Genomic DNA, 22,225 nt, shown 5'->3' with positions numbered 1-22,225 from the left:
CCCTTGCGCATGCGCTCTCAGTGCCCTAGTCGCCCGCTAGGACTTCCGGTTTGAGAGCTGGAATGCGAGGCTGGAGAGCCGGGGCCCGGGCCCGACCCTAAGAGGGTGAGGCTGGCCCGGGGGCAGAGATGCGAGTGGGTTGAGGGGCAGCCCCGAGAAGGAGACGCTCCCAGGGGTGGCCGGAAGGTGCTCTCAGGGCGCCTCAGCCCAGTCGGAGGCCTCTGGAGGAACCGCACGACGGCCCCGAGAGTGACCTGGCCAGAGGGACCGAAGACAAAGAGGCCGGAATCCCGCACCCGCCGCTCCTTGAGCCGAGTCCCGCTCCCGCGAACCCCGCAGCACCCGGAGCCTCTGGCCAGCAACCGAACTCGTCCTCAGGAGACCCATTACTACTGCCCCCCTCGGACTCCCTCTCTCCACCAACTCAGTGTGACTCCCCACGCCCACCGGCCCTCGCTTCAGGAACCAAAACCAATCCTCCCAATGCGCGAGGTTTCCTGTCAGTAGTGCCCGAATAGTTGCTGAGCGGTTACTTACGCTGTGAGGGAAAACGAAGATCCAGTATTCAGTACTTGATTTTTGTCCCGGGTGGGAATTGGTAGCTGTGTAGTCTGAGGGGGCGGGGAGGATGTAAAGGGCCTCCGGAACGACTGCGGAGGTACTGGGGGAGATCGGCAGCGACCCGCTTGCCTTCAGCAGGATGGTGACTTGCCTTTAGAGCCTCTCAAGCTCCAGGTCTCCCCTATGGTTCGAACTCACTATGCAACATTGGTCAGGGGAGCTAAATGGGGTCAGGTTTGGGGGGAGGTGGAAGAAGGGCAGACAATACTTTATACTTTGCTGCTTCCCTGGGCTCCTTGGAAGTCACCCAGAAATGGTAGCTTTTGAAAGGTCTCTCCATGCTGTTTTGGCTTGCTGTCCTTAAGCTGGTGCTACCTCAGATGGCCACATGGAGTATATGGGAACTCAGGCCAGCTCTTGGCAAGACTTTAGACATATGAGTGTATTTCTTCTGATAGTGCCATCTCTCTCTACCCTAGGAGGAAACTCTTCTTACAGTTGAGAGACTCATCTGCAGGTGATTCTCCAAGGACATGGGAAAATAGGTGTAAGCCCTCGAACCCTTAAGTGGAGGGGAGCTGCTTTCTGCTGTGAATGATGGCCAAACCCACTCTGAGAGGGAATGGCACTAACTCTGAGACGTTCCGACAGCGCTTCAGGAGATTTCACTACCAGGAGGTAGCTGGGCCCCGGGAGGCTTTCAGCCAACTCTGGGAACTTTGCTGTCGTTGGCTAAGGCCGGAGGTGCGCACCAAGGAGCAGATTGTAGAATTGTTGGTGCTAGAGCAGTTCCTGACCATCTTACCTGGGGAGATCCAGAATTGGGTACAGGAGCAATGTCCAGAAAGTGGAGAGGAGGCAGTGGCTCTGGTGGAAGATTTAGAAAGAGAGCCTGGAAGACCTGGACGTTCGGTGAGAAGGGAGGGGGAATTCAGAAGTGTGTGACTGGGAAGGGGCAAGGATAAAGGGCCAAGGTATATACAGGTTTAAAGACGGGCACAATCTCCTTTGGTGATGCTTATACTTCTGGTCCCAGAACAGGTAACTTTTTCAGATAGAGCTTATCTGGAAATGCTACCTAGGTGTACCTTTGCTACCCTGTCATAATGAGTTATTCATAGTTTTACAGTTTTTTATTTAAGAGGGAAGAAAGGGGAATTATTTTTTAGCTTGTAGGTGGGTTTACTCTCTTGAGTAAACCTTCTTTCTGGAGTTCCAGCTGCTCTAAGCTAATGGAATAAGAAAGACCCTTGTTCACTGTTAAACCTCCTCCCCTGCCAAACCTAGCCAAGTCCCAAAAGGATAACCTCTTTTGGGGTATTAAATAATCTCCTCTGGGAATGCCCCTCATTATAACCTTGCAGTGACAATTAATGGGGGTTGTTTCTAGGTCACAGTCTCTGTGAAGGGGCAGGAAGTGCGCTTGGAGAAGATGACACCCCTGAAATCATCACGAGAGTTATTAAGTGTTCGGCAGGAGTCAGTGGAACCCCAGCCCAGGGGTGTAACCAAGAAAGAGAGGGCAAGGAGCCCAGACCTGGGACCACAGGAGCAGATGAACCCAAAGGAGAAGCTCAGACCTTTTCAAAGGAGCGGTGAGGAGTAGATTCATTTGGGAAGATAGGATGCCATTCTAAATTGGGAAGTAGGGTTGGGAATAGTGAGTGGGAAAGGGATTTCAGGAAATGAGTTGAAATTGTAGAGTATGCAGTTGTTGGAGACCTCCTGAAGGTATGTAGTTTAGCCTCTGGTGTAGTATTCTTATATTTCTTCTTTTGACAAGTCTGCCAGAGGATGGCTTCCTAGTTTTTATCAGAATTGGAACTATTTTATTTCCTCTTGGTAATGATGATATTAGGTGTTTTCTAGATAAAAATTCTTTTGTATACATGAAGGCACAGCCACCTTTCAGTCATTTTCCTTCTCCAAATTAAACTGTATTGTTTCTTTTAAGCTCTTCCCCAGAAGCTCCATTCTTTAGACCTACTAAGTTTTTGTTCCTCCCCTTTGGAAATGAAGTCTTCCAAATAGTAATCGTGGAGAACTAAATTATATTATTCCAGGGTCTGGTAGGTAGAGGCAGAGTAGGAATTTTACTTCAGAATTTCATTACATTTTCTTTCAGTAGAGCTCAACTAATTATTTGGTGATTGTTTACTTGGTAACTCCCAGGACTCTTACCGCTTTCCCCATTGTCTTTGTGCCTAGTGCTTATTGTACTTGATTTTGTAGAACTTGTTTTTCTTCTTTATACTCCGTTGAACTCCATATTATGTTTGGGGTTTTTTGATAATTTCTTTAACTTGTTGAGGTTGTTTTCAATTTTGATCTTATCATCCAAGAAGCTAGCCTTCTCAGTCATTTGTAATGATCTCTGTTTAGTAATCCCGATGCAATTCTTCAACCCCAAACAGAAACTTGCAGAATTAATCAGTTTTTGAACACCTACCATGTATTCCAATGCCTTGCAAGGTACTCTGCAATAAGTAAAGGTGCCTGTTCTCAAAAGAGCTTAGGGTGTGATTGGAAGCAAATATGTGCTGAACTAAACCGTACTGAAACCATGCCGAACAATGACTGTTACTCAATTTGTGTGAGTACAATAGGGGTTTGGCAGAGTAAGAGATGAGGGAGGGCAGTAGGGAAGGCTTCATAGCTTGGCTTTGGCAAATATAACTTCTCATAGAACGGGTTAAATTTGAATAGGAGGGACTTAAAGGGACAGAGTGATGAATAATAGTATGCTATGTTCTAGAGAGGAGTCTGATATGAATGAACAGTGCATGGTAGGCACTTAGGTTAAGGTTCAGCAGTATAGTGTTTAAGCTGAGGAAGCAAGAGCCTGGAGTTAGGTAGGACAGTTACTGCTACATTTATCTGGCTGTGAGAGGATAAGGGGTCTAGACTTGGATGGTGGCACAAGGAACAGAGCAAGACATACTATGGGAAAAACTTTTAGAACTTGGTGACAGTGTGAAGGAAACGGATGAGTTGAAGTTTCCCCCCCATTCTCTTACCCCCTGAAATCACTCTGAGTTTAATTCTCTAGCTCCTAGTGGAGAACTTCTAGGAGATAGGAGGTGACTGTTTCCAGCAGTATCAAGACCTCCTATAAGACTGTTCCTAGCAGTGCCAAGACCTATTAAGTGGTGAGGAGGGCTAGGGAGCAACATGGAACAGAAGTATTTGCTCTGAATACACAAACAGAACCTTTTCCTCTCTTGTCACCCTACTTGAAAATATTCTTTTTTTGACGTTTTATGTATTTTCCCCACTTTCTCCAACCCATTGAACTTTCTGAAAACACTTCCTTAGACACTTTTATAAGCCTCTTGGATTCCAAAACAGGCAGGTCTGAACTGAGAGGTATTTTTATGATCAATCCAAATTATGATATCCTTTGTTTGCTTCCCTGCAAGCAGGATTTCCATTTCCTAAATCCGGTGTGGTCTCCAGGTTGGAGCAAGGAGAGCCATGGATCCCTGATCTGGGCTCCAAGGAGAAGGAACTCCCAAGAGGCAGTCACACAGGAGATAGACAAATGCATGCTGATCTGTTATCACCCAAGAGAGAGAGAAGAAGCTGGGTGGACCAGGATCACTGGGGCTTTGAGGATGAGAAGGTAGCAGGTGTGCACTGGGGCTACGAAGAGACCAGAACTCTCCTTGCAATTCTCAGTCAGACTGAGTTTTATGAGGCTCTCCGAAACTGTCATCGAAACAGCCAAGTGTATGGGGCTGTGGCTGAGCGGCTCCGGGAGTATGGCTTCCTTCGGACCCTGGAACAGTGTCGGACCAAGTTCAAGGGTCTCCAGAAGAGCTATAGGAAAGTCAAGAGTGGTCAACCACCTGAGACCTGCCCCTTCTTTGAAGAGATGGAGGCCCTGATGAGTGCCCAGGTCATCGCATTGCCCAGTAATGGCTTGGAAGAGGCAGCCTCTCACTCTGGCCTGGTAGGCAGCGATGCCGAGACTGAGGAGCCAGGGCAAGGGGACTGGCAGCATGAGGAAGTGGAAGAAGCTATGGCTGAAGAGTCTGACAGTGATGAAATGGGCCAGGAGGCCACCCCCCAAGACCCTGACAACTCAACTGCACCTGTTCTTTTTCGAAGCCCAAGTGGTAAGCATTTCTCTTTGGGGTTCATGGATTAGAGTAGTTATGAGACTGCATGTGCAGTCAGGAAGTTTAATGTTGCCTGTCAGCTTTGTTACTTAAATAGAGAACAAAGAGGCACTTCTGAGTTCTATGTGTATTTAATTCTCTTTTGTGGTAAAATTAGATAATAGTAAGGAGGGAGTCATTTTATATATTTTAAAGAAGTACAATCAGAAAATTCTAGAGAGCTCTTTAAAAGAATACCGTTCCTTCCATTTCTTTAAAATATTTTTTTCCTGACTATAAAATCACTGCTGAGAAAAACCTGGCACTATACTATGTTTAAGGAAAGTGTTTATTGAGCACCTTATACAAACTGGTGCTTCATCTTTTATCTCAGTGTCAGTTTGTGTTCCTTTTCACTTAGCATAGCATAGTGAAGGACTGCCCAAATTTGGAGAAACATTTTCTAAGACTCCTCTAGATTTGCAACAAACATAGTTAAGAAATCTTGTTTAGCACTTTGTTGAAAAATTATTTGCCCATGGAACTGTTTTTAGGTATTATTTATTACTGTTGATAGAATTTGTATAATCATGTTGTTACGGAAAGAACACCAAAATATTGAGTCGGGACTGTCTTGACCACTAATCACCTGGGTGACCATGGATAGTCATCTGACCATTTCATAGCTGTTTTCTCACCTGTAAAATGGGGCATGGCAGCAGGACTACATCTCTAAAGATGCAGTTTCACTGTGAACAGTGATCTTTTCCTTTTGTTTTTTTATTATTTGTGTGTTGTACTTCCAATTCTGTTCTAGGCTTCTTGTCTTCCTATCTTCTACTTTTTCCTTTCTCAATACCTGTTTTCTTTCAGGTATTGAGGTTTTCTTTCATTCTGTTTTTTTGTCACTGGAATAAAGGCAGGTAAACCAGACATGGCACATATGCTAGCTGCTGTTATTTTCATTATCTGTTCATCTTTTTCCACTGCTTTTTCTCTGTCTTCTGATTCTTTCCCCAACTCCTTTACCTGCAGTGAGTGGAGGATGATGGAAGCAGCATCATCTCCAGCTGGCTGGCAAGTGCGAGGAAGACTCTGAATCTCCTTTCCCTCGACCTTGGGGACTTTCAAGGAGCAGAGTCTGTAATCATTGAAGTACTGCCCACGGGAGACCTGCAGCACTAGTACAGGTGCAGGCCAGGAGATACTGTTCTGCTTCCTTCCTCTTTCTGGCTTCCACCAGTCCTTCACTCCTAAGGATAAGGTGCATGACTATCAGGTCCTTATCTTGTACCCTTCAGGTCTTTGCTATTACTGGGTTTGCTTTTTTGAGATTGTAGCAAATGAAGAAGGGCCATAATAGGGATTGGGCGACTGTGATTCTGAGACTGTTCCTTGCAGGCTTGAGTCATTCTTTAGAAAACTTAATTCATAAGGAAGTAGAGCTGGTGGAAAAAGAGTGATCAGAGAAGTCAGGGATGACTCATGACAGTGATTGACTGGGTCTTATTCCCCTGACCGGTTATTTTCTAGTTAGGATCAGAATTCCAGAGAAACTACTAGAAGAATGGGGAAATGCATCCTGTACTCTTGACTCAGTGTATGTAATGACTGTTTCAGTGATCTGGTGGAAAGCCTTCTTTTTTTTTTTTTTTTTTTTTTTAATGGTTAAAGAGAACATAGGAATCAAGGTCTCTGTGAAATTGCTATGGGATATAGAGAAGCAAAACATTCTATAATGAGTTTGTATAGATTTTGGAAACATGAAGTATTTTTACTTTTTCACCTAGAAGCCCAAGCTTAGGTGGTTTTTCATCATGCACTTGATAGGACTGAGGAATTGAGGCTGTAAAGCCCTGGATTAAGTGGTGCCGAAATTTCTCTTCTGGCGGCAGGTGTACACTGGGGCTATGAAGAAACAAAGACTTACCTTGCAATTCTTAGTGAGACTCAGTTCTATGAAGCCCTCCGGAATTGTCACCGCAACAGCCAGTTGTATGGAGCAGTGGCTGAGCGGTTATGGGAATATGGATTCTTAAGGACACCAGAGCAGTGTCGGACCAAATTTAAAAGCCTACAAACCAGCTACAGGAAAGTCAAGAATGGCCAAGCACCAGAGACCTGTCCCTTCTTTGAAGAGATGGATGCTTTGGTGAGTGCCAGGGTTGTTGCCCCACCCAGTGACAGCCGGGAAGAAGAGACAGCCTCTTGTCCCGTCCAGGAGACCAGTGAGACCGAAGCTGAGAAGCAAGCTGAGGCGGCAGAAGAGACCATAGAAGAAGATTCTGAAGATGATGAAGAGGATACTGAGGTACCCCTGGGGGTTGTCATGACCCGTGCTCCAGTCTTATTCCAGAGCCCCAGTGGTAAGATCCTTTTACTTTTTGAGGTTTAAGTAGCAAAGGGGAGGCAGTGGGATTTAGGAGAAAAATCAGCAATCTGAAGACCAGGAGACTGGTCTCTACACCCAGCTCTCATGGATTCTTCTTGTGACCATCTTCTCTCTTCTCCATGTTTCCTTTCATTAAAGCAGCTCACAGAGGGGATATAAATTATTCACCTGACTTGCCTTCTCATACTATAGCATCAGTCTGATGGGTACAGACTTTATAAATTTGCTCTCATCTACGTCTCAGGCAGTTTACCTAGCAGGGAGTATGAACGTTAACATCTCCCAAGTGGTATGTTGTATACCCATAGTGGGATGAAGTTGATTTTATTTTATTTTTTTTAAAAGATTATTTATTTGAGAGAGAGAATGAGAGATAGAGAGCACGAGAGGGAAGGGGGTCAGAGGGAGAAGCAGACTCCCTGCTGAGCAGGGAGCCCGATGTGGGACTCGATCCCGGGACTCCAGGATCATGACCTGAGCCGAAGGCAGTCGCTTAACCAACTGAGCCACCCAGGCGCCCGGGATGAAGTTGATTTTAAAAGTTCATTCTTGTTAAACGTTTTTTCCTCTACTTCCAACTTGTATACCTGTTGTATGTCTGCTTTATTCACATCTATGAAAACCTGATAACCTCTTTCTTCAGCCACAGCTGGACAAAAGTCTGAGATTTCTTAGGGAATGGACCCTTTGAATCTTAGCTGTTGTGTAAGAAAAAGAAATACTTCACTATGGCTTCCCTGATTTGGGGAAGAATAATTCTGATTTTGGAGTCATACATGTATCTGAATCTGAACTCTTGTCCATTAGCCAGCTGAGTGACTCAGAGCAAGTTATTTAACCCTGTAAGTTTGCTTACATATTAAGACGTACCTCATTGAGGTTGATGTAAATGAGGTACTGTGGTGAAGCATCTAGCACAGTGCTTAGGCACATAGTAAGTATTTAATAAGTAATAGTTTTCTTTTTGAAAAGTTCTTTAGATCTGCATTCTTCAAGGGTGTTCCACGGCGCATCAGTTCCATGGAGGTGTTAATATGTTCCACTAAAAAATGGCTTCTAGGTTTAAGAAATGCTAAATTACCCTCCTCGGAGGCTCACAATACATACTCACATATTTAAGGTTCTGAGATTTCACTGAATCTAACAAATCTCTATTTCATGGGGCATCTTACAAGACTGGGCTTCTGGATAGAAACACTGTCTTTAGGGGGCCATAAACAGGCTGACGCTCAGTATTCCTTTGTTCTCAGATTTAGTCCAGGGAATTTGGGATCCAGAATGTCTGACACATCTGAAAATTCTGCAAATTCAAAGTCAATTTGCAAACTGATAATCTGCCAAGTATCTGCAAATTCACATAGCCTGGGCCTGGGGAGCCTGGTATTTGGTTCTTAGAAGAAATAGCTTAGCTTGAGTATTAGAGTAGTGCTTTGGGAACATTTAATGATTATTTTTCCATGGAAAAGAGAATGTCTTAGGGAGATACTTTCTAAAATTTATCTCTCAGAAGGCCTTCTGTTCTTTGAAAGACACCAAATATTTTCCTACCCTGTTTTTATTCTCAACATATATTGGAATTTGAGAGGAGGGGGACTCATATAGCTCTTTTTGGATATAGAAGTTTCTCAGAGTTTTCCTGGGTATTCCTGGGTCTACCTTAAATCTGGTAGGTTTTCCTTGTTATACTGAGAGAGTTTTCTGAAGATCATGGGTATCAAGGAAGAGTTAAAAGAATGTATTAATCAGCCCCTATAACAGATGAGAAGCACGTCATAGGTTACTAAGTAGAGGAGTAAAAACATTGGAATTCTAATTGATAGTAGTCATTTGGGATCTAGTGCTCCCTAATTTTTATCTTTAATCATCTAATGTGATACTTCCCTTATCCCCAGCACATAATACTGAGGAAATGGATAACCTTTAAAATTCTATTATCAGGTTTTGAGGCTGGATTTGATAATGAAGAGAATCTAAAACGAGATATTTCTGAAGAAGTACAACTACATAGAACATTACTTGCAAGGTCTGAAAGGAAAGTTTCCCGGCATCTTACTCAGGGTAAAGGTGGTGAGAGTGAATGTAGATCAGGACAACAGTGGGAAAAGACCCCAGGGGAGAGAAGAGGAAAACCAACACCCCCCGAGAGGAGTCTAGGTAAAGTTCTAAATCATCAGAGACCTTACTTGGGAGAGAGACCCTGTAAATATCTCAGATACAGCAAAAGCTTTGGTCCCAACTCCCACCTCATGCATCAGATATCTCATCAAGTGGAAAATCCATATAAATGTGCTGACTGTGGGAAAAGCTTCAGTCGGAGTGCACGCCTCATTAGACACCGGAGAATCCACACTGGAGAGAAACCTTATAAGTGTCTTGACTGTGGGAAAAGTTTCCGTGATAGTTCAAACTTCATCACCCACAGGAGAATCCACACAGGAGAAAAACCGTATCAATGTGGTGAGTGTGGAAAATGCTTCAATCAGAGCTCAAGCCTTATAATTCACCAGAGAACCCACACAGGAGAAAAGCCCTATCAATGTGAAGAGTGTGGAAAAAGCTTCAACAATAGTTCTCATTTCAGTGCACATCGGAGGATACACACAGGAGAGAGACCCCATGTGTGTCCTGACTGTGGAAAGAGTTTCAGTAAGAGTTCTGACTTACGTGCACATCATAGGACCCACACAGGAGAGAAACCCTATGGGTGTCATGACTGTGGCAAGTGCTTCAGTAAAAGTTCCGCTCTTAATAAGCACCGAGAGATCCATACACGAGAAAAACTTCTGTCACAGTCAGCACCTAAGTAAGCCCCTGAGAATTTAAAGAAAAGATAAATGCATTGAAATTGTTTGAAAAAGTCTTCTAATAGTGATGGTCTCCTATTCCCTGCCCAACTAGCTTAGGAAACACTCTTAGATTTACCCCACTCTGTTCCCATGTTTTTCCTGGATCTATCAATTCCTAAGGTAGTCATCTTAAGAATGACAGGAAGATTTCAGTCCCTCTCCTTGCCTTCATTGGAAATGACAGATAACACTTTTACCACTCAGTGCCTATGTTGTTCCCTTAATAGAGAGGATGCAGTAGTAGATCCCATGTATTTATTTATCCTGTTATTCAGCTGCATTTCAACTGGAAAAACCTATCACAGCAGCATTTCAGGGAGTTGTGAGACTTTTCTGAGTGGGTCTAGCTCTTTATGCAAGAAAGTGGCATTTCCTGTTCACATAAGCCTGTGCTCAGAATGACATTTTCATGCACACTCTTCATTTACCTTAAAGGAGAGTTTAATATCCATCTTGGTTCTGACCTATGAATCATCTTATCAAAAGCGTAGGTGTTCTATATGGGGAAACAGTGTAAACCTTATATAAATATTGAGGTGTGAACCCTGGATTTCTTTATTTTTTCTAACCCCTAGAAGATCTGGAATAGAATAATACATTTAGAGCATCTAGTTTGATTTTTTTTTTTCCTTCTGTTCCGTCTCAATCTGAATTTCATCTGTCCCTTCTGGTCCAGTAGTGCAAAGAGCAAGCCAGATGGATATGCTGATATGAGAGAAGGCAGTTAGAGCTGCCAATAGGGGATTTTCTGCATTCCACACGCTCCAAACACCTAGTTTAGTGTTATACAGCACCCCAGGGCGCTCAATACTAACCTGCACTGAGCAGAAACCACTGCCATGTACCCATGGATTAGGAAACAGACCACTCTGTGCCAACTCTTTACCCTAATAGCAAGGAGGACAGATTATCTTTGGTCACTGGAGTTGCCAATACTCGCACACATGCATGTGCACATACTCAACTGTATAGATCCATTTTTAAAAGTTCTTCAAACACAAGTGTAATTCTGATCTGTATAATCAAATAGTACTGAATTAATTGCCCATCTATTCATAGTAGTATGATGAGCCCTATACAGCACAAGGTAAACAGACCCTGTCCTTGTTCTTACAGTCTAAAACAGATGACACTGACATGGACAAATAATAAATGCACATGTAGAGCTGCAGCAGTTTTAGAGAAATCTAGAAATCTAGTAACATTTTGCATAAATGTTAAGGTCTAATGCATTATAGTTTTCTATAAGAAAAATGTGGGAGGTATTTTCTTTTTATTCAGGAAGGCTTCATGAAACAGCAAGTGTTCAAAGGAAGGAAAGTTACCAGGTAAATTAGGGTGGGATGAACTCTCCAAAACTAATCACAAAACTAAGTGCTGAGTGGGTGAGAAATGGGAAAATTCGAGAGCAAGGTGTTTTATGCAGATGGAGCCCAGGGCAAAAGACAGACTGTAAGGAAAGTTAGACAAAGCTTGGAGCAGCACAAAATCTGAGGAATAGTATGATCTAGGCTATGCACAAGGCAGAGAACTGCCTTAACTGGAACATGGAGTGCCAGAGGCAGATCAGGAGGTGGTGGTCCCATCCACCTATAATAAATCAGATACTGTGCTGTACTTTTTGATGAAAGAGCCAGCTCATACTGGGGAAGAATGAGCAGTTTAGGAGACTAGCTCCTATGGGAGACAAAGGTCAGAAATTAGTATCTTGAGAAGATACTTCAGTGGGCAGGTCTGAGGAAGGAGGAATGTGAACAGATGGCCAAGGCCTGGGATAAGTAGCTGTTTCATATTCACATTTAATCAGTCCTGTGGCTGGAATGAGATATCAAAGAGGAGTGGGGAGACAGAATATTCTGTAATTCATAGCTTGCTGTGTTAGATGAGAGGTTGATTAGGGTTCTTGTGTTGAGGGATCCTACTACAAAAAATCTCCTAATGTTTATTAGGAGGAGATAGTGTCTCAATTATGTGGCCTAAGCAGACAGGAAGATAGAAGAAACATTAGTCTAAAGCAGTGCCTCAGGATCTGAGATGGTTTAGTAAGTATGTTTTTAAATGTGTGTTTTTTGATATGAGAGATTACTGTCTTTAGTATATTTATGGAAAGTTGTGTGTAAAAAGCACTGGTTTGGGTATCAGCAGATATGAATTCTGGTTCCAGATGTCTTGTGTGTAAGTCAACCTGTTTCCATCTCCCTTTCTGTAAAGCAGAATAATGTTTACACCTTAATCTGCCTCTCAGGGATACCATGTTAATAAAAATTACGTCTATAAAGTACCCAGTGTTTCTTCAGGTGGTTTTTCCCCTCCCCAGATATACATGTGCAAATTATTAAGTTGTTGCTGCTAGGAAAAGATAAATTTTTATCCGCTTTTTTGGCTCCCTGTGTGGCCTTACTTGAAGTATGCCTGTTTGAATCTTTATTTTCTAGACTGAGAAACAAATTAGGATGTGGTAAAAGAGAAATTAGAATGAAAATCCTTCCGTGGTGTCTGTATCTGTATCCATTAGGACAGTGGCATTAGGACCTGTCATAACTGGGCATGGAGAGTAAGTCTTACTTTAAAAGACCCAGGACCAGTCTCCTCTCCCCCCACCAACCTCCAGATGAAGAGAATGTACATAAGGAATAGGGCAAAGGCAAACTCTCTTACTGGGGAAAGCCCATTTCTTAGATTTCTTAGACTAGCTTAACAAGCCATTTTCTGCTACCCAGTCTGCCATTGTGGAGGATGGAAGAAGCAAGAAATAGTCTTCAAACATTCTAAGAGAAACCAAGGCCACTGTAGGTGGAGCAAGAGGATCTGTGCACCCTACCATTTTAATACTCATAAGACCTCTGTGGGGACAGACTGAGTGACATGTATAGCAAAGGAAGCAGGGATGTATTAGGAGGAGCTGGACAATCATCTCCTCATCACTTTTTTCCTAATGCTGTTACTTATTCTTCATTTTCCCCACACTATCATTTCTTTTTAAGATTTATTTGTTTTAGAGAGAGAAAGTGTGCATGTGGGAGTAGGGAAAAGGGGCAGAGGGAGAAGGAGAGGATTTCAAGCAGACTCCCTGCTAAGTGCAGAGCCAGATGCAGCCCTCCAAGTGGAGGCTCGATCCCAGGACCCTGAGCTCATGACCTGAGCCAAAACCAAGAGTTAAACACTTAACTAACTGAACCATTCAGGTGCCCCACCTTTTTTTTTTTTTTTTTTTAAGTAAACTCTACCCCCAATGTGGGCTCAAACTCACGACCCTGAGATCAAGAGTTGCACGTTCCACTGACTGAGCCAGCCAGGTGCCCCACATTCTTCCTTTTATTGCTTGGCTATGGCCAGTGCTACAGAACTTAATAACATTTATATGTTTTCTCTGTGTTGCTGCCATTTCTCTTTTACTATAATCAGAATATGGAGGCTGAGTCTTATCAACTCTGTAGAGAACTATTTTTACGGTGACCAGGTAGGAAAGGGAAGCTGAGATAGGAGCAATCAATACTTCCATCATTCAATTCAAAATCTAAAATGAAAACTTTACTCCTATACACTCAACTATCCAGTGAGATGCATATCAAAGTTTAGACATATAAAAAGGTATATATTCTCTGATATCATGGTGCTTAAAGTAACATGTAATATGGATATATTTTAGTTAGGAGCTTAAATTACTCCTACAACCACCATGGTGCTCTTTCAGAAACAAAACTTTGGAACAACTGGAGGTCAGATTAAAGGCAGGAAATAGAAGCCTAAAGTACCTTAGACCTCAAGAAGTGTCTGGTTGGTATAGGTCCATTATGGTCAAAATAACAGAAGGGTAAGGTAGGAACATTTAAAAAAAAACCCACTACCTTGATTCCAGGGGGATTAATCATGAGAGGGGCAAAGCCAGATCTCAGAAGCTAGTTTTGTCTGTCACTAGGGTCTTCCAAAGTAGATTAACCCTGACTACTGGGTATTCACAAAAATCCATGGTATGTTTTGAGTCAAGTTTTGGGGAATACTTAAGGGAGTTTGAGTAAAACAAGCAAAACAAAATACAGAGCGCTGCTGTCACAAGTTACAAGGCTTAAAGGTTTGGTGGCAATTTGTTTTCCCTCTTTTCATCTTTAGACTAGTTATTCCAAAACTTTTCCCAATTAGAAGCTTCTTTGATTTTCCTGAAGTTTTATGATCACTAATGGAGAGGGACTGTTAAGTCAAATCTCTGGTGGAATGGGGAGTTTAGTTAGCAGCCACTTTCAAGTCCCTTCCAGTAAGCAGCATGGAGGTAAGCTCTGTAAGACTTCAGAGCCTGCCAGTCAGTTTAAAACATTTACTGGGCACTGGCCCTGAATAAGGTGCTGGTGATGGAGCCCCTGGTACCTGGCTGCTGTGCTTCAGAGGGAGGGGTGGACAGTTTACTAAGTGTGATATGGCAGGAAGATCTTGGTTGCAACACATACTCAAAAGTAGTTCACCTCATTGCAGCTTAAAAATGTAACACTTTGGGTTTCAGATGATTCCACTTCCTCCTCAGTTCAGACCTGGTTCTGTCAGAAGCAAAGATGTAGTCGATGGATTCATAAGACAGATCCCACACCTGAGACTGGGTCAAATTAAATGTTTCAGCTGCCAGTTGGTACTCTTCAGAAAGGTGTGTTGCAAAAACACCCTTATCATCAGTCTGCCAAAAAAAACCCAAAAAACAAACCAAAAAAACCAAAGTTTTAAAATGAACAAGGAAATGATTTTTTAAAAAAACAGTAACTTATGTTTACTCTATTTTCCTGTTTACCATGCTTCTTTTAAGAGTCTAAACAGGTTTATAAATGCATCCATACATATCTATAACTAAATAGGTCTGTTTATCCTTTTTAAAACAAAAACACCAGGGCAGTGGCTCTCAACCATGGCTGCATATAAAAATCACTAGGAAGCTTTTAAAACGTATCTGTGTACAGGACTCACCCCAGATCAAATAAAACAGAATCTCAAGGGATGGGTACTTGGGCATCAGTACTTTTTTATGTTCCTCTGGGCACTGCCTAGGACCTTTACCCATAGAGCCAAACCTGAGTCACCCTGGCCCTCTGTAGACTCTCATACCCTGATCCTCTCTCACTCTTCTACGTGGGCAGCACCTTGAGGCACGAAAGGCAGTCAGCTAGTAGTGAACATCTGACCTAATGCAACAATGGAATGAAAAAGGAGCAAAATACTTCATATAAAACACCTTACACAGATCACAGATGGATGGGCGATGCTGTACCAGAATCCGAAATGATGCTGGTCATAAGATGGAACTGTCTGACTTTTGATGTTTGAGGTCAAACAGAGTTCTAGATGAAAGGGGGAAAAAGTCTCTTATTAAAAGCAGATTAGTAGACTCATTCATCAGTGTTCACCAAATAGATACATGAAGAATTTTTGTGCTGCAACTTTTGGAAGCAACTATACCAGGCAGAGAATTAATACCCCTTTCACAGCTATGTGCTTCCCCCTTTCTTTTATCCTAAATGGAGAGGAAAGGGGAATTTTATAAGCCAGTCACCCTGGTGAAAGCAGGGAAGAATCATGAAGGAATTTTTGAAGGGTTCCTGCACTTCTTCCTGGTCTTATAGTGGAGGCTAAAACAAAATAGTAGCACTGCTTGAGGGCTACAGTATTATAAAAAGTGAAGAGCAGAAATGGACTTGAAGAAAACCCCTAAACTCCTTTACTCAGACAACCATCTATTCCCTGTCTGCTGCAAGTAAGTCCATCTTAAGCTATTATTAACAAATTCTTGCCTTGACACACTATACTGGGCTCCACAGCCAGAGCAGAAATACTTCACTGACTTGGTTGATGGTGTCAGCTCAGTATGATAAGGCAGCCTCAACATAGGGCCACTCAGTCCAAGGGATGGCAGCCTGCCCCCTCACACTGCTGGGCGCAGAGCTGAGCTGTCACACTAAGATAACTATGCAGGTGGTTTCCATTTTCTCAACTTCTGTGCATGTTTAAAAATGTCCTTAGAAAACGAAAAAAAAAATCTCAAGAATTGCTGAAAACTCTGTAAGTAATTAAAAAACACACACCCACACACAAGTGTTAAAAATTGATAAAATTGTAAATTTAGCAACTTGATCATTCAGTAAAATGGTTTTCAGCCAACTGCTTTTTTCCCTCCAGAGAACGCCTTGCCCGACCATCCAACTGAAAGTGGTTATCTCATCACTAATATATCAAACTGTTTAATTTTCTTCAAAGAACTTAACACTGACATTTTCTTGTGTAACTGTTTACTGTCTCTTATCTATGCTAGAATATAAGTTCCTTGAGAAAGAAACCTTGCCTGTTTTGTTTACTGCTCTCTTCCCAGCGATTTGAACAGCGACTGAAAGAGAATAGGCACTTCATAAATATTTGTTGTTAAAAAGCAGCTCCAGGGATACACATGTAGACAAACAAGTGTGTAACAGTCAACACACATAAAAATATGTCTTGGAATCTTCCATAATTCTTAATTTTTAAATAAATGTCACACATTTTCATAACACATTAATTTGGTTAAAGTCATTTTAAAATACTACATGACTCTTATTCCTTCAATATAATAATTACTGAGTTCCAAGAACTGGGGAATGTAGCAGTGAACAAGACAGACAAGGGCTCTGCTTTCATGGAGCTTATATTCTAATGGAAGCTAAAACGTTGTTACTTAAATAAGGCTCAGGAGGCACATGCACCAAGCAACTTTTAATTTCTAAATGACACTTACATATTTAGAACAGTACTTCTCCACATACGGGTTGCAACCTGGTGGCTGGGGACAAATGTACAGAGTCTTGTCTGGAGGACGTGAAGCCCTAAACCTTACCCAGTGGTATCTGGTGTTGCCTCACAAAGTCTACCAGATCCAGGGATCCTCCCTCAGAAGAGTTGAGAAATGTCCCATGCCCAATTCTGTCAGGAAGCAGATCCAGAAGTACTTGTGTTTCTTTTTTTTGGTTTGGAATCTCAAAAAAAAAAGGGGGGGGGAGGGCATCAATAACCTCTTTCAGCGGTTCTTAAAGGAACTTTTTCTGTAGCCAGCTACTTTGTCCCTCAGAGAAGATAATGCAGACATTCTGGAAAGCTGAACCACCTATACCTTCCCAGCTCTCTTCCTTGCCTTTATTTTCCCATTCATTTTCCAATATTCTTCTAGATTTGTTTCAATGATAATACTAATTATAGTTAACAAGAATAATAACAATAAACACTTTTAGACCTGCTTTGTGCCTTTTCACATAAATTCTCCTTTAAACCTCACAAGAATCTTACAAAGGACTAAGATGAAGAAATTAAAGTTCAGAAAAAGTAACAGGATCAACTTGGGAGCAGAACTGAAACGAGAAAGGGACCTTTTTCATTTTTCATTTTTTTCCTTCTACATTACACTTCTCTACACTTGGAATTTCTTCAGATATACCTAACTTTTGTAGTTAAAATATAAAGTATTTTTTTTTAAAGTTGTCTAAGGTCATGGAGCTCTATCGGACTCCAGGGCCCAGATTCTCTGTGCAGTGTACTCATGTTTTATTATTTTTTTTTAAGGATTTTATTTATTTATTTGAGAGAGAGGGAGAGAGAATGAGTGCAAGTGGGAGGGAGAGACAGAGGAAGAAGGAGAGAAAGTCAAGCAGACTCCATGCAAAACCCATGCAGGGCTCGATCTCACAACCCTGAGATCATGACCTGAGTGGAAATCAAGAGTTGGATATTAGTTTAACTGACTGAGCTACCCAGGTGCCCCATTCATGTTTTATTTTGTCATGGCTAGCTACATACATATCACAACTACCATGAAAAGGTCTAGCTGTACTTTTTATCTACTAGATAGCCTACAGGACAAATGACCTTAACATGCTGAAATGAAATGTTTTATGTCCAATGCATCAAACAAGAAAAGCAACAGAATACAGAAAATTAAAAAAAACTTTTAAAGAAACAAATAGACAAAAGAAAAGAAAAAAAGAAAAAGAAAAGCAACAGAGACTAAGGTAAAGAGAAGGTTCTAATGCTATGCACAAAGACCACAGATAACTGGTCAGAGTAACACATGCTGGCTGTTCCATTTTATTGACCAATAGCTTCAATCAGACATCAGTTAGGTTAGCAAGAGGATGTCCTACGAGTGAAAGATCTTTTTGATCAGAGTGTGGAAACACAGATCCTAGATTTTAAGTTCTGCCACCAGATTACTGACTCTTTGCTTATAGACATGAAAAACATCAGCATTGACAAGAAGCTCCAATTTTTTCCTTAATCTTTAAATAATGATGCTATTCAAACTTTATACTTTACTGCATCTAATATTCATAAATAACCCTGTGAGGTAAGTAGCCTAAGTATTATTTCCTGCACTTGAGACAATAAACTCCAGACTTACCGAGCTGTGTACATTAATCATGTGCAGCTTTTTGTATGTCAAAAAAAAGAAAACAAATAGAAGTACTGACATACAAAGTAAATCCATCTGTAAAATGGGGGAAAGTGTAGTTGACTCCCTTGTTTGCCTCACAGGGATGTGCTTAAGAAAGTGACTATTCCCCAGCCATTATCTGTATATTATCTGTCATTGTGCTCATGTTGCCAAGTTGCTGGGGCCCAATGAGGGGCAACCGATCTTCTGATGAGCCTTATAAAATAATGATGAGCTACTTCCTTTCTCGCCAGTGCATGTGATACATTCAGGTCCCTCACCCTACGAGGACAAGTGAGATGAACTGGTGCTTTTCTCAGTGTCAGCTTGCCAATGACAAAACTGATGATGAAAACTTAGGCATTTTCTCTAGTAAGATGTCAACAGCTGTTTTAACAACACAGCAGTAGTGTGAGTCAACAGCCACCCTCAGGAATGACAAAAACATAAAACCAGTAACAAGGGACTAAAGCAAGTCATACCTTTATCATTATAATTTACATTTAAAAACATTTCTACATTCCTCCTCTTCTACTTTTTTTTATCTCCAGGTTTACTTTTAGCCATTTACAAATGATTATTATTTTCACTGTAATTTATCTTCTCTAGCCTAATTTTACAATATTATTTACCTCTGAAAGATGCAATGCCAACTTCAGGCCTGCTTTTTTAGCTTCTAAAAGAGGTTCCAGGAAGTCTTTTGCCTGTCCTACCTTGATAAAAGTTAAAATGAAGATGCATGAGAATTCTAGGCAAACTGAAGAATTAGGTACTTTGTGTCAATAAACAAAGGAATAAAATAATGGCAAGGAAAAAATGGCAGACTGACTCATTTGAAAATTTCATTTATAAAGCACCTACAACGTGCTAGACACTTGAGGGAATATAAAGCTGGCAAAGACCCAATCCCTGCCCTCAAGAATGTTAAGTCACATATGAGTGAACCTGATGTCAATCAGCCATGCTAGATATAGAGGTCGTCAAATTTTATTTCTGTAAGGAAATCTAGGTATCTAGTGCTAAGGAGAAGTCACCTGATTCAGGAACCTGTATGATTACAGTAAAGAAAACTTCTACCAAATGGATGGGTGAAATAAGAGCACAATAGTCCAAGTTTAAACAAAGTCATAAGAACCAGTTTCCTGGGACTCTCCAAATCCAGTGGTTTTCAACCAGGGCCAATTCTGCACTACCACGCCCCCATCCCCCTGCCACTGGGGACACTTGCCAGTATCTGGAAACATTTTTGGTTGTCACAACTAGGAGGGTGCTACTGGTATCTAGTGGGTAGAGAAGACAGGGATGCTACTAAACATCCTGCAATACACAGCGTATCCTCCCAGGACAAAGAATTATTTGGCCCAAAATGTCAATAGTGACACAAGTGAGACACTGTGCTTGAATCTGACATTCAAGAAGCTCTAGGCCAGTCTTTCTCATTGGGGGTTCTATGAGATAATTAAGGCCTACCCATACTTAAATATTAATTAATTATTAGACATGCATTGTATGTAATGAATTAATTTCTCTCCTCATTCAAATCTTACTCTTTTTTCTTTTTTAGAGGGCTTAATTCTTTCACAGAACGCTGGTTGAGAATAGCTGCTATAGACATTCTGGTCATCCAGGGCAGAATAGGTCTTTTTTTTTTTTAAAGATTTTATTTGAGAGAACAAGCAGGGGGGAGGAGCAGACTCCCTGCTGAGCAGGGAGTCCCAACATGGGGCTCGATCCCAGGACCCTGAGATCATGACCTCAGCTGAAGGCAGATGCTTAACTGAGCCACCCAGGTGCCACCCCCTGCCTTTTTTTTTTTTTTCCAAAGATTTTATTTAAGAATAGGTTTTCATCCACACAGAGTGTCTGGTAGACCTCTGGAGAATGCAGGATGCCCCAAGCTAATCCTTACCCCAAAAACTGATTCTACTTTTCAGAAATAAAATGTATTTGGGAAAAACAGCTTACAGTAGGGTCTCCACTGAGGTCAAGGCCAAGAACTGTATCGTCAGTAGAGAGGAAGAACTCTTCAGCTAGTTTAACGGTCTCCTTGGCTACTGAAGGGCCACCTCTTCTGTCGATTGCTATCAAATACCTTTAACATAAGAAAAACACAGTTGAAAACAAATACAGTGCAGATGAAAAAGACAACTCTGAGTATGGTCAGAGAGGTACAGCAGGCTACATGTAAAATTTACTTAGTAGAAGTACAGCCTGACTGACAGGACAGCTTACTTTGCCAGAGGGCATGAGACCATAAATTCCTAAATAGCACCAAACATCTAGTGTTCAAATTCTTAAACGTTTCAATTTTTTTTTATTCTTACATTTGTTTTTTAGTTTATTCGATTCTGAATTCAACTGAAGTCCATGCACTGTGTTGGTCAATGCATCCCAAGTCTCTTTTAATCCAGAGATTAATGGATCCCTCCATGCCCCACCTTCCCCCTTCTCTGAAAACCCCCACCACTTTTCTTGAATTTATTTCTTGAACTTAAAGAAACCATGTCCTTTGTTCTATAAAATTTCCTACAATATGCATTTTGCTGAGTGAATTCCTGTGTTGTTAACCTGTTTCTCCTGTCTCTTATATCTCCAATAAATTGAAAACTGGAACTAGTCTGGAGGCTTGATCAAATTCAATTTTTTAGCAAAAGTATTTCATAAGCGATGGTGTGTTCTTTCATCAGGAGGCTTAGATCCATTATTTCATTAAGTGTTAAAAAATTGGTAATATTCTAACACATATCCAATAGCTGATACAAATTCATTCTTCATGTTAGCTGGAATTCTACAAGGCATCTAATACCCAGAGAACCCCTGTTAATATTGCATAATTTTCCTCCAGCATTTTTTAATTTATCAATTTTTTTACATTCCTCCAGCATTTACTTATTTACCAAATTTGGATCAACTATATTTAAATGCAGTCTTTTTTTTTAACTTAATTTCTCCTGTCATTAAATAATGTTAGAAAACAATATAAATCATATGAACATAATGTAACTGTCCTCTGCAAATATTTTCGGATGTTTTCCACTTTTTGTTATAAATAACACTATAGGTACACCTGGATGGCTCAGTCAGTTAAGCAATATGCCTTGGGCTTGGGTCATGATCTAGGGTCCTGGGATTGGCCCAGAGTTGGGCTCCCTGCTCAGCAGGGAGTCTGCTTCTTCCTCTATCCTTCCTCTTTGCTCATGCTCTCTCTCTCAATTCTCACTCTTTCTCAAATAAAATCCTTAAAATAAATAAAAATAAATAACACTACAATAAAGAATCTTACACAAAAATCAATTTCCTTAGGATACGTTTCTAGAAGTGGAGTACTGCGTCAGAAGGAAACATTTTTGTATATCTTAACACATACTGCTTTTTAAAGAGGTTTTATTTATTACATATGCTTACTAGCAGTGTGTAAGTTCACAAACTGGTTATTACCTTGTTTTGAGGGGGAGCTATTGAAATGGCATTGTAATATTTTAAATTTATCTGATTGAGGTGCCTGGGTGGCTGAGTCGGTTGAGCGTCCAACTCTTGATTTCGGCTCAGGTCATGATCTCAGGGTTGTGAGACTGAGCCCCAGTCAGGTTCCATGCTCAGCGGGGAGTCTGCTTGAGATTCTCTCTCTCCCTCTGATCCTCCCCCACCCTCTGCACACTTTCTCTCTCTCAAATAAATCTTTAAAAAAAATTATCTGATTAGTGAGATTAAATAGTTCCCAATATACTTACTGGTCATTTGTAGGTCTTCATTTCTTAATTCTCTTCTCATCTTTTGCCTGCTTTTTTGGGGGGAGGGGTGTGGGTATCAGTCTAGTTAAGCTTAATTTGGAGAGATTTTCCAGAAACTATACAGGTAGCTTTCTTCCTTCAAGGACTTACTGAGCCCTGATTATGTG

The 22,225-nt window shown here is 41.4% G+C and overlaps 2 protein-coding genes across 15 annotated transcripts in view; one reads left to right on the top strand and one right to left on the bottom strand.

Moving 5' to 3' along the window:
• MAPDA (N6-Methyl-AMP deaminase) overlaps positions 1 to 22,225 on the bottom strand; it is a 35,388-nt gene that overhangs the window by 248 nt on the left and 12,915 nt on the right. For 4 of the 9 annotated variants that reach the window (XM_025883866.2, XM_025883869.2, XM_025883870.2 and 1 more), the window contains 6 exons: positions 20,293 to 20,419; positions 18,960 to 19,040; positions 16,741 to 16,879; positions 16,216 to 16,257; positions 15,117 to 15,217; positions 13,409 to 14,562 (listed from right to left, as the gene is read on the bottom strand). In XM_025883866.2, coding sequence (XP_025739651.1) covers positions 14,368 to 14,562; positions 15,117 to 15,217; positions 16,216 to 16,257; positions 16,741 to 16,879; positions 18,960 to 19,040; positions 20,293 to 20,419 — 685 coding nt within the window. In that variant the 3' untranslated portion in view covers positions 13,409 to 14,367. Of the gene's footprint in view, positions 1 to 5,184; positions 9,865 to 13,408; positions 14,563 to 15,116; positions 15,218 to 16,215; positions 16,258 to 16,740; positions 16,880 to 18,959; positions 19,041 to 20,292; positions 20,420 to 22,225 lie in introns of those variants that run through there. The other 5 variants (XM_025883867.2, XM_073876906.1, XM_073876907.1 and 2 more) reach the window with 5 other exon arrangements.
• Positions 35 to 12,180, top strand: ZSCAN29 (zinc finger and SCAN domain containing 29). 6 transcript variants are annotated; one of them, XM_025883858.2, is made up of 6 exons: positions 35 to 105; positions 1,041 to 1,473; positions 1,952 to 2,156; positions 3,984 to 4,679; positions 6,557 to 7,027; positions 8,992 to 12,180. In XM_025883858.2, exons 2-6 carry the CDS (start codon positions 1,156 to 1,158, stop codon positions 9,858 to 9,860), a joined length of 2,559 nt encoding a protein of 852 aa, XP_025739643.1. In that variant the 5' UTR covers positions 35 to 105; positions 1,041 to 1,155; the 3' UTR covers positions 9,861 to 12,180. The 6 variants fall into 6 exon arrangements, with proteins under 6 accessions (XP_025739643.1, XP_025739642.1, XP_025739641.1 ...); XM_025883857.2 differs by having other exon boundaries at positions 58 to 499; XM_025883856.2 differs by having other exon boundaries at positions 58 to 540.

Source organism: Callorhinus ursinus, unplaced genomic scaffold, assembly GCF_003265705.2.
Source record: "Callorhinus ursinus isolate GAN/ISIS: 27379988/994484 unplaced genomic scaffold, GSC_fseal_2.0 scaffold25, whole genome shotgun sequence".
Classification (NCBI taxonomy): Eukaryota; Metazoa; Chordata; class Mammalia; order Carnivora; family Otariidae; genus Callorhinus; species Callorhinus ursinus.
Note: the sequence above shows the minus strand (reverse complement) of the source record. Positions and strands in the feature narration are given on the sequence as shown.